The 17,066-nt window shown below is 54.1% G+C and overlaps 7 protein-coding genes across 7 annotated transcripts; 3 read left to right on the top strand and 4 right to left on the bottom strand.

Annotated features, from left to right (window-relative positions):
- Nucleotides 1–1,027: 1,027 nt before the first annotated feature.
- On the bottom strand, nt 1,028–3,976 carry AYL99_06489 (hypothetical protein; the record flags this gene model as incomplete). The annotated part of the gene is made up of 1 exon (XM_018837998.1): nt 1,028–3,976. One exon carries the CDS (start codon nt 3,974–3,976, stop codon nt 1,028–1,030), a length of 2,949 nt encoding a protein of 982 aa, XP_018692558.1.
- A 1,002-nt stretch (nt 3,977–4,978) lies between these two features.
- On the top strand, nt 4,979–6,082 carry AYL99_06488 (exodeoxyribonuclease III; the record flags this gene model as incomplete). Its single annotated transcript, XM_018837997.1, has 1 exon — nt 4,979–6,082. The coding sequence occupies one exon, from the start codon at nt 4,979–4,981 to the stop codon at nt 6,080–6,082; it is 1,104 nt and encodes a 367-aa protein (XP_018692557.1).
- Nucleotides 6,083–6,293: 211 nt separating this feature from the next.
- AYL99_06487 (hypothetical protein) lies at nt 6,294–8,156 on the top strand (the record flags this gene model as incomplete). The annotated part of the gene is made up of 2 exons (XM_018837996.1): nt 6,294–6,742; nt 6,809–8,156. 2 exons carry the CDS (start codon nt 6,294–6,296, stop codon nt 8,154–8,156), a joined length of 1,797 nt encoding a protein of 598 aa, XP_018692556.1.
- Nucleotides 8,157–10,707: 2,551 nt separating this feature from the next.
- AYL99_06486 (hypothetical protein) lies at nt 10,708–11,136 on the bottom strand (the record flags this gene model as incomplete). Its single annotated transcript, XM_018837995.1, has 1 exon — nt 10,708–11,136. One exon carries the CDS (start codon nt 11,134–11,136, stop codon nt 10,708–10,710), a length of 429 nt encoding a protein of 142 aa, XP_018692555.1.
- Nucleotides 11,137–12,475: 1,339 nt separating this feature from the next.
- AYL99_06485 (hypothetical protein) lies at nt 12,476–13,348 on the top strand (the record flags this gene model as incomplete). Its single annotated transcript, XM_018837994.1, has 1 exon — nt 12,476–13,348. One exon carries the CDS (start codon nt 12,476–12,478, stop codon nt 13,346–13,348), a length of 873 nt encoding a protein of 290 aa, XP_018692554.1.
- Nucleotides 13,349–13,501: 153 nt separating this feature from the next.
- On the bottom strand, nt 13,502–14,179 carry AYL99_06484 (hypothetical protein; the record flags this gene model as incomplete). The annotated part of the gene is made up of 2 exons (XM_018837993.1): nt 13,502–13,989; nt 14,137–14,179. 2 exons carry the CDS (start codon nt 14,177–14,179, stop codon nt 13,502–13,504), a joined length of 531 nt encoding a protein of 176 aa, XP_018692553.1.
- A 1,598-nt stretch (nt 14,180–15,777) lies between these two features.
- On the bottom strand, nt 15,778–16,683 carry AYL99_06483 (hypothetical protein; the record flags this gene model as incomplete). Its single annotated transcript, XM_018837992.1, has 1 exon — nt 15,778–16,683. One exon carries the CDS (start codon nt 16,681–16,683, stop codon nt 15,778–15,780), a length of 906 nt encoding a protein of 301 aa, XP_018692552.1.
- Between the last annotated feature and the right edge of the window lie 383 nt (nt 16,684–17,066).

Raw genomic sequence — 17,066 nt, 5'->3', positions numbered from 1 at the left:
GACATGAAGCGATGGACCGACTATGTCCTTCTCTTCCCCTTACCTGCCTAGTTAGGAACGAGGCCGAGGCGGCTATTATGGATCCCTTCGGATCCCGGAATTCATGTGAGTTACATACAAACATAACATAACATGTCATCGGTGTGATGCACCGTCTGTTCCAACTCGGTACCCTGTTCTACGAGCACACCTGAGCTAGTAATCGGCCAGAGACCAAAGTTCGACTTCGGTTCCAGTAAATCTGAAGGTCTTCCTGTGTTCGATCCACAGTTGAATAGCAGACATCATACACCATACACTACGGAGTACACATACCCTCCCTTCCACTCTCCACTGCCCAACTCCACTAGTTACTTCTCTCTCTTTCTCGTCTCTTTAAGTACGGACATACACAGGCACACGTAATAACACACGTCGAGAGCTCGCTCGCTCTATCAAGTCTCGAACTGCGAGACTGCTAACAGTTTAGACTCTAGACCCTTCTTCTTCTTCTTGTTGTTGTTGTATTGTCATAGCCGATTACATAGCCCCATCCCATCCCATCCCATCCCATCCTATCATCCCCCCAACGCCTTGTCTCTGCCTACCTGCCTGTCTACTGTAGTATCGGGTGGTTCTTTCTCGACCTGTGCGCATCAACCACCACCACCACCCCCCTTCACCAACAAAAACCTCGTCTCTTAGAAAGCTATGGGGGACCGCTTCACCCTCCAAAGTATATTGGGCAAGGCTCACCAACACGGGCGGAGGCAGTATCCATGGTTGTTGGTTGTTGCTCCATCCATGATCAAAGAAGACACCTGGCTGTGTCTACCTGTCACGGCGGGGCGAGGCATCCTCAAGACGTGCTGGAAGCCAGAACTAACTACAGCAACATTGCTCTTCTTGCTATGCTATGTATGTGTCTGTCACGCGCCTGGCGAAGTTGGCATGCTTCGCTTCTCTTCTCGATGGCAAGGCATATCAGAGGTCGTCTCAGATTCATCGCCACTGACATTCCCCCCACCCTCTCCGGGATCTCCGTATATTAATAGCGGGCCATCAACCACAAACGTCTCTTCTCATCGCCGAAGCCCCTCAACTTGGCCATTAGACTCTCCGAGACGGCAATGAAGTCGTCGACTGCCGCGTACCCGAGAGCTCGTCGTAAGACTTTGTCTCGGTCCAACGCTTTGAGACTCTTCTCCAATGTGTTAGGCAGTTGCGTCGTAATGCCAAGTTTCTGCCTCTCCTCCTCACCGATCCCAGTCGGGTCTCCAGTACAGTCCTTGTGCTCAAGTTTGAGATCTTGACGCAGTCCGTGCAGTCCGGCTGCCAGGAGAGCCGCCATGGACAGATAAGAGTTGCCCATGCCGTCGACGGTCTTCAGTTCAAAGTGTCCCGGTCCACATTTTCGCAATGGGACTTCTTTGTTCTGCGTGCCCCAGCATACATACTCTCCGCCGGACCAGATTCCAGCGTTGACGCGTTGATAAGACTCCTCAAACGGTAAGAAGAAGGCTATCAGTGCCGGGAGATGTTCCAAAATACCGGCGAGGAAGGGTGATTCATATTTTTCGACCGTATCACCGGGTCCGTTAATGCTGAAATGGGCATGGTTGGCGCTGCCCGGGCTGGATGCAAAGGGACGCGGATAGCACGTCGCTTTCAGGCCATGCTTCTTGGCGACATTGCGAATCACATCTTTGGCCTTGAACAGAACGTCAACGGCCTTCACGGGTTCAAACGCAGGCAAGGGAAACTCCCATTGTCCCGGTGCGGCCTCGGAATGGAATTGCGACAGGTGAATATCAAGATCGGCCAGGTTTTCCACGATTTCTTCAATGATCGGTAACATATCGAGCTGTTGCCACGTCATGTTTGACCACGAATGGACCATGTGCAACGGCTCGAATTCCACAAAGTCGGACTTGATGTCGTTGAGGACCGGCCTCATGAAAATGATTTCGAGTTCGAATCCCATCAGCATCGAGATGTTGAACTCCGACTTGAGAGCGTCAGCTTGAGATTGAAGCAGCCAGCGGGGACAGCGGTCGAAGTGCTCGACAAGGGGAACTTGCTCCGAGTCTGCCATCCACCATGTCTGCACAGTGGCCGACGGAGACGAAATGCCCTTGTTCAAGGAGAGAGTCGACAGGTCTGGAATCATGAGAAATTGGCCAGTAGCCGAGCATCCGGTTGCAGGGTGGTCGTCCTGCATCAATCGTGTCAGAGCATTCGTACAACAGAGGGGCTTCCCTGTTGACAACTGCTTCTTGAATTGCTGGACGCTCATCATGCGATTACGGAGAGTACCCGTATAATCCAAGTATTGTGCCCATATCCACTTGAGGCCCGGATTTGTTTGCAAGAAGGCATCAAAAATCGTCACATTCTGCGCAAAGATGGCGGTGGAATTTTGGCCGGAAGGCGCACTCGCACTCCCAGACCGGAGTGGGAGCGAAAGGTTCGTCGCAGACAGAGACGTTGCCCCGGGTCGTGCTGCCGCTGCCGCTGCCGCTGATGTCGACGCACCCCCCGCAGCAATCGTGACAGCGGTGCTCGCGTATGACTTGAAAGAGGGAGCTTTCGACCCGCCATTCACAAGCGTGCGCATGCTGTCTGCGGGTTCGCGGCCACAGGCTCGGAGCAGCTCGGGATATTTGCGCTCTTCGTCAAGCTTGTAGAGTAAATTGGAGTTCCAGAACATGATGTCGACGGCGATGTCGATGGCCTGGGCAACCGTAACGTCACCCGCTGCAACGTAAGAGGTAAGCAATCTCTCGAGCGCTTCTCGGAAGTGCTTGTTGGCCAGCCAGTATGTTTCGGGATAGAAATGCCCGTCTGTGCTCCACAGGATCTTGGAGCTAGGTGTCAGCTCGAGCGCCTGTCGTAGCACGGAATCCTCGCCTTCACGAGAGAGCATCGGGAACGCCTCTCCAATATCGAGCCAGGCGTTGGAATAGTTGGCTGCCAGGTAACCCGCCTCTCTCGTGTACGGATAGGACGAATGGAGGATGACAAAGTCGACCTGAGGGAATGCTTCGATCAAGGGCTGCATGTACGCTGGATTTGCTTTGACCAGGTTGATGTCTGTGTCGCCGAGACCGGTGTGGAACTGGAAGGGAAGGCTCTCACCATCTGTGTCTACAAGCTTTTCCAGCACGTCGCAGACGGCGACAACCAGGAAATCATTGACTTCCTTTTGCTGGATACGATACTTGTGATCGCGCACCGCCTTCTGTAGGAAGTCATGGAAAGACAGCAAAAGAGCTGATTCAGTCAGAGACTGATGAGGGCGGAAGTTCTTCCTGCTCTCGAGGCCAATGTCCAGACCCGAACGATAGCAGATGACGGACTTGAACCCCCGGACGTCTGGATCGTTGGCCAGCGTCCGGATCTGGTTCCTGAAGACGGTATTGAAGCGGACCAAGAAGCTCTCGGTCTGGCTAATGTCCCAATCGGCATCCAGACCGACCCTCATGAAGCCTGCTGCGTGCGCGAGATGTTCCAGCAGCTCTGCCGCGACGGATTCAATCCTCACAATCCGTGACACCGTAGGCACAAACTGTCTGTGCCATTTGAAAGGATGGATGATCTCGGGCGAGAGTCCATCGTCCATCATGATCGCATGTGTTCCTTCAAAGCATTTTTTGATCAGACTAGGGTAGTCTCTGCGCACCCACTCATATCGGGCTGCCTTGACGTCTTGAAGAGTTTCCGGGCACTGATAGAATTCGGCCAGATGTTTGACTCCGCGCATGTGAGCAAGGCTGGTGTGGACATGATCCGTCAGAGCGTGTCCTTGGGCTTCTGAGGTGATGCACTCGAAAGGATACTCGGCACTGCCATAGGCATGTTCTTCGGTGAGCATGTTGTGGGCATGGTTGTCAATGACGGGGAACGTCTGAATAATCTGTTGCAGGTCCTCGATGCCTGCAGTTTCGAGATCGCGGACTCTGTGGAGGGTAGGATAGAGCTCTGGCTGAGGTGCCATGGCTGATAAGGTGGGAGGTAAACAAGGCGGCCAGGAAAGTCTGCACGGATCAGAACACGACAGGTGTCGAAGAGGTATTTAACTGACCTAGGGAGGAACAGATCGAAGTCGGAGGGGCTATTCGACTGATAGGAAACCTGCCACAAGTGCTCAACTCCGATAGAGCGAGCCTTGATAGACTTTCAATGGGCAGCCGATATAGGTCCACGCGCGGCGCGTTTGTCTCTTGTGAGGTCAAACGAAGTCTTCAGCTGCTCACGTCAGAGAACACGAACTGGTGTGCTCGTGTGATCAATTAAAGCAGAGTGCCTTTGAGAAAGCTGTCGACGACAGTACGGCGTAAGGCAGAGTCGAGCCAGAATATAATACTGCATTATCATTTGGAAACTGCGTGACCGTTTTGGGGATGCTAGGAGCCTCGACCGCGCGCCTCCTTTTTTTCCCCGTCGAGCATGGTCCATCATCCATCCACCCCACCACCATCACCACCACCACTACAGCCACCGAGCTACCTGCCTGCCTGAGCCCCCTCCGCCCCATCCTGATCCCCAAACTGGCGACTCGGAGCTTTGCCGGAAGAAGGCTGCGTCGCTCTCCTGCCTAAATGAGACAAGAAAGACAAGAAACCTTGCAGATCAACTGTCAAGCGCAATTGAGGAGTTGACGGGACCGGGCTCTGGGGCAGCTCCAAAGCTCAAAGGGTGAGTGACCGGAGGCCCTGAATCCCGAAGCAGCTCAACTCACCACTCAAATCCCTGTGTCACAGGTGATGAACCCATCCTTGACGGTTCGGTCCGTCGATGGTGAGGACGCCCCCTAGCAGACGCCTATTTGGCCCTATTGGAAACGGGATAATACTGACAGTGTCACAGTGGGCTCGTCAGACCTTGCTCCCCCTTCATGACGTCGCCTTGTATTGGCAACGCCTGCGTCGGCACGGAATATTTGACGGCGGACTCAAGACTACCTGGCCCTTAGCGGCGAGAGACACCTCGAGTGCCCATGTCCGTCACCGCTGCGAAGAGATCCCTCAGCAGCAGCACCGGCAGGTCCATCAGTCCGCCTGCGCTGAGGAGGAAAGTTTCACACGCCGCCGAGGACGATACACACGTGGCCCGCACATGGCTTGCAAACCCGGACCATGTGCGAATCTTCAGTTGGAATGTCAATGGCGTCGGGCCACTGCTGCAAAAGCCTCTGTCATTCGACCCTGGATCCCTGTCGCCGCTGCGATCTTTTTTGAAGCGCCATCGGTGGCCTCAACTGCTGTGTTTGCAAGAAGTCAAGATCAGCGCCAAAGACGTGGCAACCCAAAGACACCTGCATCAAGCTGCCAACCACGGTCACGCCGCCGGAGAACCTACGTACACGGTCCATTTTTCTCTCCCTAGAGACAAGTACAATGCTACGGGCTTCGGCGGCAAAGTCCATGGAGTGGCGTCCTTCCTCAGAGATGACTTTGCTTCGGGCGTTCGTATTACCCAGCGACCAGGATGGGATCTGGAAGGTCGGGTCTTGATACATGAACACGAGGTTGGCCTGGTCATCATCAACGGGTACTGGGTCAACGGGACTTCTAATCCCTATCGAGATCCTGCAACGGGTCAGATCTCCGGTACCCGGCACGACCACAAGCTACGTTTTCATCAACACATGCTGGAAGAAGTTCTCCAGCACGAAGCAGAGGGTCGCCATGTCATTTTGATTGGGGACATGAACATCGCGAGATCCCGAATTGACGGCCATCCAAATCTACGAACATCCCCTCGACAACATGTCGAGAATCGAGCCGATTTCAATGCCAAGTTTTTCGATGAAGCCAATGGCATGCGCGGCAACGACATCTTCAGGCACATGCACGGGAACACCAAGAAGTTCACATATCACCCGCGTGGAATTGCCTGGGGCGCGAGTTGTGATCGAGTAGACCTAATCATCGTCAGCCACTCCTTGGTGGACGATCTGGACGCGGTCACCGGTACCGACATTCTGGATTCCGCACCCGAGCGTGGGCATAGTGATCATGTCCCCATCTGGATTTCCGTTGATATAGCAAAACTGGCACGGAATCTACATGACCGACCCCGCGCCCCGGAGAAAGGATAATCCGGCACCATTCCCCCTCCTACGCGTATTAACCTCAGTGCCCAGCAAGGGATGGGCAACTTCGACCACTTCCGTTCACTCACTATGTTCGTTTCGTTTCATGCTTTACCACTCTTGTGATCAATATCCCCACTGAAGGCGGATCTGGGTTATCCGATACTCCATCTGGATCTCCTGTCTGGGTGGAATCTCAATCCCACTAACGGCAAACATGTTAGCCCTGAAATCCATGAGGCTGCCTTATTCTGCGGCCGACCCCAGGCACACGACAAAAGCAAAAATCCAACTCCCGTCAGAAGTCCTCGATGTGGTTGCAGAGCTTCTATATGAGAGTAGCTGTCGGCAGTTGAGCTCGCTTTTACCCTTTTCTCTGGTAGCACACCACTTTCGAAAGTCGGCATTGCCCTTTCTTTTCGGCACCGTGTCCCACGTTATCCGTGATCGACCAGATCAACGCGGTTATGGCCTTCTTCGCTGCCTCCTCGACGATTGCCACCTTCTCGGCTATGTCCATACACTACATTTTCAGCGCCCACTGGAAATACCTGACTTGGAAGGTCGAGAACACACACCCTGGGCGACCGGTCGCGACCAATTTGACTCGGACCTGGAGGTAGTCCGCCAGAGTCTGCCTTTCATGCATCGGCTTCGCCGTATCAGGTATGTGCTTGTGGGAGGCGTTCGTGTCCCGGAAAAATTGTGCGAGTGGAGCTAATGGTGTCTCAGACTGGACTGCTCTGCGGCGGCAGCATACGAGGTGCTTCAAATACTGGGCGACGATCAGCAATATGAAGTCATCATCGACCATCTCTACACGTCTTCGCGCTGGCCTGACCTGATCCAAGCTACCACCGCCATGGTGTCCCTGGCTGAGCGCCATCGGCTCGCACTGGGAGCGTTCGCCGCACCTCCTTTCCAATACCCTGAGCCCGATCAATCCGTCTACGATGCGATATCAAGAGCCGCGGCCGTAAATCTACACATGGACTGGCTGCTTTGTGGCTTCGGAGCAGATGGCTCAGACACGCCACCACGTTTAAACGAAAGCCCTGTCTGGACCGAGTTGCGGCTAACTGTGGCGCGACACGACGATAACGAGGGCCGCTTAATCGGTGGTTTGTTATCATCAGTGATACCGTGGACAAATCTTCGACGGCTCTCCCTCGAATGGGTATCTGACGCACCCATCAACGAATTCATCTATCGAAGTGCTCCTCGGCTCATCCATCTCCAGGCCCTCCGTCTCCATGCAGATAACCCACTACACTATCACCCCAGATGTCTCCACGTGGAATCTCGGCCTTTCGGGTTACCCAATGATACGCGCCGCCCATTCGTGATCGACTTCACGCAACTGACGGAGCTGCGAGAACTGGAAATTGATGGCATATGCAACCACATCCCTATAGCGGATCTTGTGGGCTCAAATCTCCGTCGCCTCCGGCTGCATTGTGCTGAATACCCGTCTTCGGTGCAGAGCAAGCAGAGCCAGCGTACCCATACCGACATTCTGACGGCGGCGAAACTCGCCCCAAAGCTCGAGCGGCTGGAGTTGGACGTAGGCTACCTCGAGCATTTGTGGCATCCCACCGCAATTCCTGCAGTGGATGTGCAGGTGGAACAATATGCCTTTTTGAACGCACTCACCAAGTTTCAGCACTTGCGGTTCCTCCGCCTGTTCCCTCCCTTCACCGCCCGCTCATACCTGCGCACAGAATCAAGGCTGGAACCTCGCCTTCCAGTTTCCGACGATCAGGCGATCCGCATCTTTGAACGACTGCACAGCGAGTGCCCCTCGTTGCAACTGTTGTCCATCGCCGCAGTCCCATCCTTCGTTGACGTCAACACCATGTATTGGGAGGTCACGCGACTCGGAGTTCAAACCGTCCTGGAGACCGGCCACAGGGCGCGAAATTACAAAAACCGCCAAATCTGGATCGGACAACGGAGGATCCGCAGCGAAATCAAACGTTTCAATACGCCGCAGATCTACCTCCCAGACTCTGATGGTTGGATGCTGACGCGGAATGATCTTCATGATGTCCGTCAGATTCCTCCTTTCATGCTGGAATGACTGCTTCTCTCAGAATCTCAGAACCTCAAAATCACCTCATTGGTTCCCAGACGACTCGATAAGGAGGCCCGATAGCCGTCGCAGATATGTCATGTGGCAGCCGATCTGGACATTGATCGACACATCGCGCTCTTCCGATGAGAAAGACTTTGGACCATTTCACCTTTTCTACTGTTTTTCTCCTTTCAATTTTCATTTTGGACGAAGCGGGAGTTCCTTGTTTCTTCATGATGGGGTATCGACCGCAAATTTTTCGCAACTGTGTATTTATATGCAACGTGTTGGCTTTCGTGGTGTTTGGGCAGGGAGGAAATGGTAATAAAAAGAAGGAAAACCAGAACCTCATGGGAACTACCGGACCCAGAGGCGCTCTCCTTTTCTTTTCCCTTTCTGTTCCAGTGTTCCTACAGATGTTCTCTCATTCTTCTTCATCTTTTGTAATGGGTTTTCTGCACATCTAGATATCGACATGAGCCCCGCTGTCAAGAGAAGTGTGATACCAGCCACTGCTCCACTGCGAATGAATGCCAGATCCGCGTGCGCAGGTGTCCGTATCGCCAGTACGGGCAGCTGGATGACACGTTCCTTGCGCCGCGAGCTTCATTCATTTCCTGGTATTCTTTCTACTCGGGGTGCTTTTCGTCCAGCAAAAAAAAAGAAAGGAATTTCATTCTCTAGGCACAAAAGAAACCAACCGTCTCAATCAGTCCCATGCTCCAGGCATTGCCCCGGGCATCGTACCAGGCGCCGCCCTGCAACTCTCACAGATCCGGTCGCCACGATTTTGATCACTGTCGCCATCTGTACTCTGCGCCCCCGACTCGCGCCGTACCCACCAATCAGACATATCCACGCCGCACCTCTCACATGCTCGATCCAGCCCGCTCTTGTCAAGGGAGCTGCTCCCGCTGTCGTTGGCTCTTGTACTGACAGAACTGAGACGATGCGAAGAGGCCCGTTTTCCAGCTTTAGACCGCGAGGTAAAGATCGCCGAAAGTTCTTTGAAGAAGGGCGTCCTTGCGGGGGCAATGTCTTGGGAAGGTAATGGGGTGTGCATTTCTGCTGGACCGCATGATCCCGCAGGAGCGAGAAATGACCTGGTTGTGGAAGATCTTCGGAAGGGATTGATGGCTTTAGTGGTTGAGATGCTTCGTCGGATACGACTCCGGGACCCGGTCTGCGACCTGTTGTTGGGGCCATGTGATGATGCTGGCGTGAGTAGACGCTGGGAAGGCGAGGCTTGGGATTGTGTCGAACTTGGGACTGGGGATTCTTGATGGTTTGACGACCCTGCAGGAACCTGGTCGCCCGAATGAGGACGAGAGGCGGTTATGGACTCCGTTGATGGACCGGCCAGGCGTGCCGACGAGTCTTCTCGGGAGGGAGGCCAAACCTTGGGACGAGATGCCGCTTCTATGCCTCCGGGAGATTGGGGCAGCGTGGTGACCGGCGGGCAGGATGCTCCGCCTTGTTTCTGCAGTGGAGTTTGATGTTGTGTTGGGCTTGATTGATGAATCGGTTCTCCATATCGGTCTGAAGGCAGCAGAGTCATCCAAGGTATGGGCATTCGATGTCTGTGATTGACGGTCCCGAGCTTATTGGCACCCGGGTCCAGGGGCCTCGTCAACGATATTCTCGATGACGCTCCATCTAACAATCCATTTGGGGGTGGTCCGACACCGTCTGAGTCTTTCCTCGGCACTCTGACATGGTGCTCCAGCTTTGCAAGGGACTCTGGCTCATCGGCACAACGGGGGCAGACCGGCGGTTCCTTGACAATCATGCCACGCTTGTACGGCTCACAATCACAATCAAGATACGGGGGAGGACGCAGGGGAGACTGCCGGACCGTCAGCGGGATCTGGTCAGCGTGAAATTGGTATTCTTTCGCCCTACTGCGCAAATGAGACAAGAAAAGCAATTCCAATGCCACTAGCACCATCCGAAATTCACCACATCAGTCCTGCGAAACACGACCTCTCCACATCTCCAACAGATGCTCATGTTGTGTATCCATCTCCAACAGTCCACACACACGATGCGGCCCTCGAGACCAAAAGTATGCGGCAACGATTTATGCTCAGTCCAGCAGACGGTGCAGAGGAACGGCGGGGATGGCGCGGGCGTGGGTTCAGGTTGTTTCCGCGGCTTGGGCGGCGCCGGAAGGGGTGGAGGCGAAACGAAGGCGCTCGATATGGATCGAAAGAATGATAACGATATGTCGGGATTTGATAGGGATCTCGAAGGAGCGAATGTGTTCTGCGGGTAGGCCATGAAGGGAAAGACATGCGGCTGGGTACGGAGAGTTCGAGGCGGTTGAACTGGAAGGGGACAGAAGACGAAGGTGAAGGTGAACTGGTCAAGATCCAGGAAACAGGGCAGTTGCTCTTTCCACCCTTTTCCATTTTCCACCACGAGGCACAGCAGCGCGGTCCGATAGCACTGTGGAGCCCTCTAGAACTGGCGCCCACGCACCGGCACCTCTCTGCAGATTATCTCCATGTCTGATCGTGATGGATTTCGCTGTACAATTCGGCCGCAGTCTCTGCCTTTAGTGTCGACGGATGACATCTGTGCTGTCGTCCGGTCCCAGCGGCTCGAGGACTTGTCCGGCTTTGAGTGCCGCGATAGCCTCCTCGGTCCAGTGCTGGCAATGCCGGAGTTGGTCTTTTGGGACGAGTAGTTTGTTCTTCTCGAACTGCTTTGCTGGTGGGGGCACTGTCCGGCAGACACCTTCGACCTCAGCGAACTTGTCTTGCGAAACGCGGCCGAGTGGTTTCATCCATTCACATGTAACACCAGTCAAGGGCCATCCTGACTCTCGGGCCTCAAATCTCATGCCTTGTTGCATGGAGCCAACAACATGACAAAGCTGCCCACGCGCACCGGGCTGGATTCCAACGAAGATCGCGTGGTGGTTCTGTATTGGGCTGAGATAGAGGATGAGGTACACAATGTAGCTGCTGTGAGGCGTTGCCATGTTGTATGTAAAGCTGGATAAACAGCTGGATGAGTTGGATGATGGTGTTGATGGAAGGAACAGCTGGATGAGATGAATGATGGTTTTTATGGAAGAAACTGGTGGATGGTGTTACACCTATCCAAAAACGGAGGAAGGGATTGATTGCCAGGTCCATCCTCACAAACAGAGACAATGACTAGGCTCATCCTGGAGAGGCAGCCCTCGCGCTGCGTTGGACTGTTTGAACGCAGGCTCTGTAAAAGTAGGGAAGGTGTGTTGAGCAGCCTCGCCAACCTGTAAGACGGCTGAAGAGCGACGCTCTCAGCGACAGCTTCTTTCAAGCACAAAGGAAGTCGAATGTTTGTTCCTGTAGCGGAGCTGTTGCTAGCCGGTTTGGTATAGCTAAGACAATGTTGTTGTTTGATGGACGGATGCGGAGCGCCGTTATGACCAAGTTTGCAGGGTGTCTTTGTTGGTGAGACCGGATGACCTCTCCCATTCTTGGGGATTGTTTGGAACCACTGCCATCATGATGATCGATCACATCATGGCGATCCAGAACGCCTCTTTCTGCTCCTGCTTGCGGCGCAGTTTAGGAACATGTCATCGACACCTGCCAGAGCTTTGTGGTATATGAAGTAGTTGTGGGCGGAGAGCTCTCACCCTGCCGAAATGAGTGCTCCATTGTTTACCCGGGAGATTCAAGAGTGCAAACACGCGCTCTTCCTTTGGCCACGTGGCTTGTTTCCTCGGGTTAGGGAGCGTCAAGATGTGGGCTGGCTGACTTATATGGATAGATAATCTTGACCTCGTAGTGTTATTCAGTCACTGGGCCTGTGCCAAGCGGGCACGTGAGAGCACGTGAAGGTATGTGAATTCTGGGGCTAGTGAGGCTCTTTCCAAATGCGTCTTTGTGACTGGCAAGCATGCCAAGCATTGAAATGACTGTCTGCGCCAGTACTCGGCGAGTCGGCCGAAGGCCTTCGACTAGTCAGACAGGTCCCAGGACCTTGTAGAATTCACCATGTTCCTCCACTGAGTCACATCTCTTCGTCTCTTTGTCTCTTCCTCATAACAATATTGCATACACCTCAATGGGAACGCCCAGATCAGGCGACCACCCTTGGCACCATCCTCATTCTCTTCGAGATGCTGCGTTCGGCGATTCGGCCCATTGTTGATAATATTTCATTCATTCCGGAAGCGGCATACCGGTTGCATTTCACCCAGCCCTCGGGGCCATAACATCGTCGTCGGCTCTCACCTTTCTGCCATGTGCAACTCAATCCTTCCTTCCAACGTGGCGTACAAGATTTCGATTGACCCCCAACAGGCATCCAGCGCAAGAGGCAGAAAAATGGCGACACGTCCAGCTCTCCCCTATTTTGCCCCCCCAGACCAGCTCCCGGCCCCGCTGCCCACCGTTGCCGAGATCCTGGCCTCGACACAATGGATGACACGGTGGACCGGCGAGCCACTCCCTCACGTCGTCCGTGTCGGAGAACACTTTGTTGCCAAATTCGGGCCGGGGATCCGCCTCCGGGAAGGCGAAAACATGCTCTTCGTGCAGCAGTCTACCAGCATCCTCGTTCCGACCGTCTATGCCCTTTTCCACGATGACGCGACGGGGAACAACTTCATCATCATGGAATACGTCCCCGGTCAGGGCTTAGACAAGTATTGGAAAACAGCCGATCACAGCGGCAAGGAGGCGGTCGTAAAACAACTACGACGTTACTTTGACGAACTCCGCAGTATCCCATCACCCGGCTATTTCGGCGGCTTATGGCGACAGCCTATCCTCGACCTCACTGCTACAGGTTTCAATGAGGCCCTTGAGAAGGGCGATGTGCTGCCATGCGAAACGCAAGAGCAGTATATCGACATTACGCTCCAAAACGCCAATGCCAGATTCCCCAAGAAAAATCGCTGGCACCTCGAGTTTAGGAAGCATATGTTCCATTCGGTCTTCCGAGGCCGTGACTCTGTCTTCACACATGGCGACTGCCATCCGTCTAACTTCTTTGTCCGCCACGACAACACGATGGTCTTGATCGACTGGCAGTGGGCGAGCTGGTGTCCGAGCTACGCGGAATATTGCAGCGCAATGACATCTTGTGATGAAGAGACCGATTGGGCTCTGTGGATACCACGTTTCCTTGATGAACATATTGCTGAGTTGGGTTGGATGTTCCATCTCCTCGCGTGGCTCAGGTACGATGGGTTCTAATGGGTTTGGGACACGACAGGCAGTCATGTCGGGCACAGACGAAAGGCGAAAGGAACAACCTGTTCCGCGATCTATGCGTTTTTCTCTGACTCTGCCACGTAAAGCGTGAACACCCACCTCAACCAAAGGTCCACCAGCACTAGATGATCGGATCTATTTGTTCCAGTAACCCCTCCCCAGCCAAGCCGCATACGAACTCATGCCCACCACGAAACCTAACGTGCCAAAGTATCCGACCGGCCTGCCCCAGCCCATCGAGTCTTTCGCCCTCAATCCGAATTCCACGTGGGCAATCCGGAACAGCAGCAGGGCAGCCAACGTGCCCGTCAGCACCCAGGTATTTCCACCGTTGATCTCGACCACGGACGCGACCAGGAGAGCCAGGGGCACGTTCTCGACGAAGTTGGCGTGGCAGCGGGCACTGACGAGAAGACGATCCCCAGCTTTGTTCTGTTCCTGTTGCTGTTTCTGGGTCTGGGCCTTAGTCTGGTCGTCGGAACTGTTAGAGGTGGGAGAAGGAGGAAGAGGAGATTGACTCTCGTGGTTTGCGGCGGCTTCGACATCGGTCCCCATCATGGTCTTGCACGACACACGCACCAAGCTCACGCGGAGGTTGAGGAGGGCGTAGTAGACGGCAAATGCTGCAGGGTCCAGCCGGTCAGCGTATAGTCAGCAGTGGCAGCAGTGGCAGCACCAACAGCATCATCAACCAGAGCACACTTGGGTTGGGAGGAAGAGCAAGATAGATAGATAGATAGATAGATAGAGGAATATTGTTGTCAGCGTACCTGGTGCAAAGCCGCCGGTCACAGGGAGCAGTGGCACGGACATCTCGACCGACTGACTGACTGACCGACAGACCGACAGACGACGATGGGTGTAGAGTGTTGGGCGTAGGGTGTTTTTGTGAAGAATGCTTCGAAGAGTAGAAGAGGGACGTGGTTTTGCTTGCTTGACTTGACTTGCTTGGTTCGACACCTCGAAATCTTCACCAAGCGAGGAGGACAGCAACATTAAGTATATATATACTTATTGACTTACTTACTTGTGAACTAGTAGCACCAGCACAAGCCTCATTATGCACATGCACATCCACCACCACCACCACCACCACCACCACCAGCAGCACTGTGATCCCAAGCACATCGTCGTCCGTCCGGTCGAGATCCGACCCTAGTTGATACTACTGCCACAGCCCTCTTTCTCTCTCTCTCTCTCTCTTCCAACCCGACGCATCCTCGTTCGTCGTTGTTTCCTCCTCCCTCTCCCCAAAACGCAAGTTAACTAACAAATAGTCCCGTCCGCAAACGTCGGTTCTCCGATTCGTGTCATCTGTTAGTTTAGCGCGAAACAAAACCCCCCGAGCCCCCCTTGTGTTTCCTATTTGGGGGCACCCGCACTTTCCGCTTCCGGCCTTTGCAGCGAGCGCCGCGCCGGTGCGTTTGGTCGCAGAGGGCGCCACAACCCGCACCACCATCGCAGCAGCAGGCTCCGGCCCCCTGCCCCCTCCGCAAATGATTTGGAAAAAGGGACGACGATGATGATGACGAGGGACACACCATCTACCTCATATCTCGTATTACACATACACTTGCCTTATATCGACTACATGCAACTTCCGATTTCTTCGCTTCTGTCCGTGAGGAGGTTGGGAGTTCAAGACAAAGAAAAGAGAAATTCCAAATCGACGAGGAATCCGCGGCTCACGCCTAGTTAGACACAGGCTGGTGACGAGGCTCACTACCTAGGTATGCATGTCCCCAGGGAAGAAGCCTCGAGATCCACGAGCAGCTCCGTTATGTGCCGCGGTGTGAGATCATAACGGCTCTGTCTCTCTCTCTCTCTCCCTCCCACATCCCTTATGCGCAAATGTATCCCGAGGCCCATCTGATGTGCTGCGCATGTGCTTGATGAAATACGAGATGACGTTGGTCCCCAGAAAAGGGTGTCGTGCATAAGAAAGGGAAGCAACAAAAGGAAGCATGTTTTACCCTCTGCATATTATGCTGCTGCTTAGTGGGCAGAGATCTTGGCCCCGCATCTGCGGGAATAATTAACCCGTCCATCCATACGGTAATGTTGCCATGGCCTTTTCTTTCGCCTGGACTGCCTCATACATAACTAACATGTGATGGGAAAAGGAGGGAGAACAAAAAGAAGAAAAAAAGAAACCGAACAGATTGTTTTTGGATGGTAAAACCCGATTTCAAATATAAATGCTATCTAATGCTTGTCTGCACGTACGCTACTTGCGGCTTCATCGCCGAGGAGCTGAAAAACAAAAACGCCAGTCGCTATGCCTATCGTAAAAAATGATTGACTACCCGCCCCCCCAGAGATTTCCCGTAGATGTTTTTTTTCCGTCCATCATTCCTTTCATGAAGACCGAATCCTCCCCCTGCGTCTTGCATGCCAGAAACCACTCCTGTTTAGTAGTTGATCTTGCAGCGGATCAGGCACTCCTCGACACCGAGGGCCAAGGGAGGGGGGATGTTGGCCTTGAACTGGGCGAAGTTGTTGGCGTCGATCTGCTTGGGGAAGCCGAGAGTGGCGTCGACGATGGCCGAGTCGGTGTTGATCAGGAAGTTCTGGGCGATGGAGCTCGCACCGGGGTCCTCGGAGTTGAGACCGGCGATGGCGACCGCGGGCGTGCAGTCATTGTTCTGTTGCCAGTGGATGGAGCCCATGGGGAAGACGGTGCCCTGGAACTGGGTCAGCGACGTGGTGAACTCGGTCGCCAGGCCGTTCTCGAGCACGAAGCCCGTGGTGAAGTTGTTGGCCGTGGCCACGGTGAAGAACTCGCTCGCGTCGGGGTGGATGTGCGGCGTGTTGAGCCCGCACGGCTGGAAGAAGATGCCCGCCGCCGAGATGCCCAGGTCGGTCAACACGGGGAAGTTGGCGCGGTTGGCCAGGTCGACCTGCCCGCCCTTGCCGGGCGCAACGCCCGGGTTGGCCGCCGGGTTGAAGTCGAACTTGAGCGCGATGTTGCCGGACTGGATCTCGGACTGGATCTCCTTGAAGCGGGCCACACGGCTGTCCTCGGTCAGGAGCTTGGCGATGGTACCCTCGGTGGGAACCGGGTTGGGGCTGGCCGTGGGGTTGCCCAAGACAGAGCCGGAGGAGGAGTAGGACGAGGATCCCCAGCCGCCGCTGCTGTAGCTAGAGTAGCTGGTCGGCTTGCTGTAGTAGCTGGTGGTCATCGAGTAGCCGCCGGTGCTGGATGGGTAGGGGGGTGCGGTGCTGGACGAGCTTGCTTGCCAGCCGGAGCCAGTTCCCAGAGGAGTGGCGGCGGCGGCAGCAGCGAAAGCAGCAACGAGAAGCGACGTAGAATGCATTTTTTTCTTGGATGGTTGGATATTTGATTGAATCGGGGGTTTTGTGTTGGTTGGTATAAAGTGATTGGATTAGAATGTAGTTGGTATTGATAGCTGGTCTGCTAAAGAGTGTGTGATAACAGTAAGGAAAAAAGAAATAGGAAAAGAGAAAAAAAAAGGAAAGATTGGTTGAGTTGGTTTGCTTGTTTGATGTGTGAATGAAAGAATGAAGTGGTGTTGCTGGAAGGGAGGGAGTGAGGTCTTTTATGCATCTTGCCCTCTGCGTGGCTGTTGCCATGTGCCGCGGAATCTGGCAGCAGCAAAAAGCAGCGAAACAACTGTCACGTAGGTACCTGATTAGAAGCTCATGCGTTGCTTACTGTGGATAACGACTGGCATGGCGT

This window comes from Fonsecaea erecta (genome assembly GCF_001651985.1).
Source record: "Fonsecaea erecta strain CBS 125763 chromosome Unknown Scaff5, whole genome shotgun sequence".
NCBI lineage: Eukaryota > Fungi > Ascomycota > Eurotiomycetes > Chaetothyriales > Herpotrichiellaceae > Fonsecaea > Fonsecaea erecta.
The sequence above is the reverse complement of the archived record's forward strand: the minus strand, read 5'-3'. Positions and strand labels throughout refer to the sequence as shown.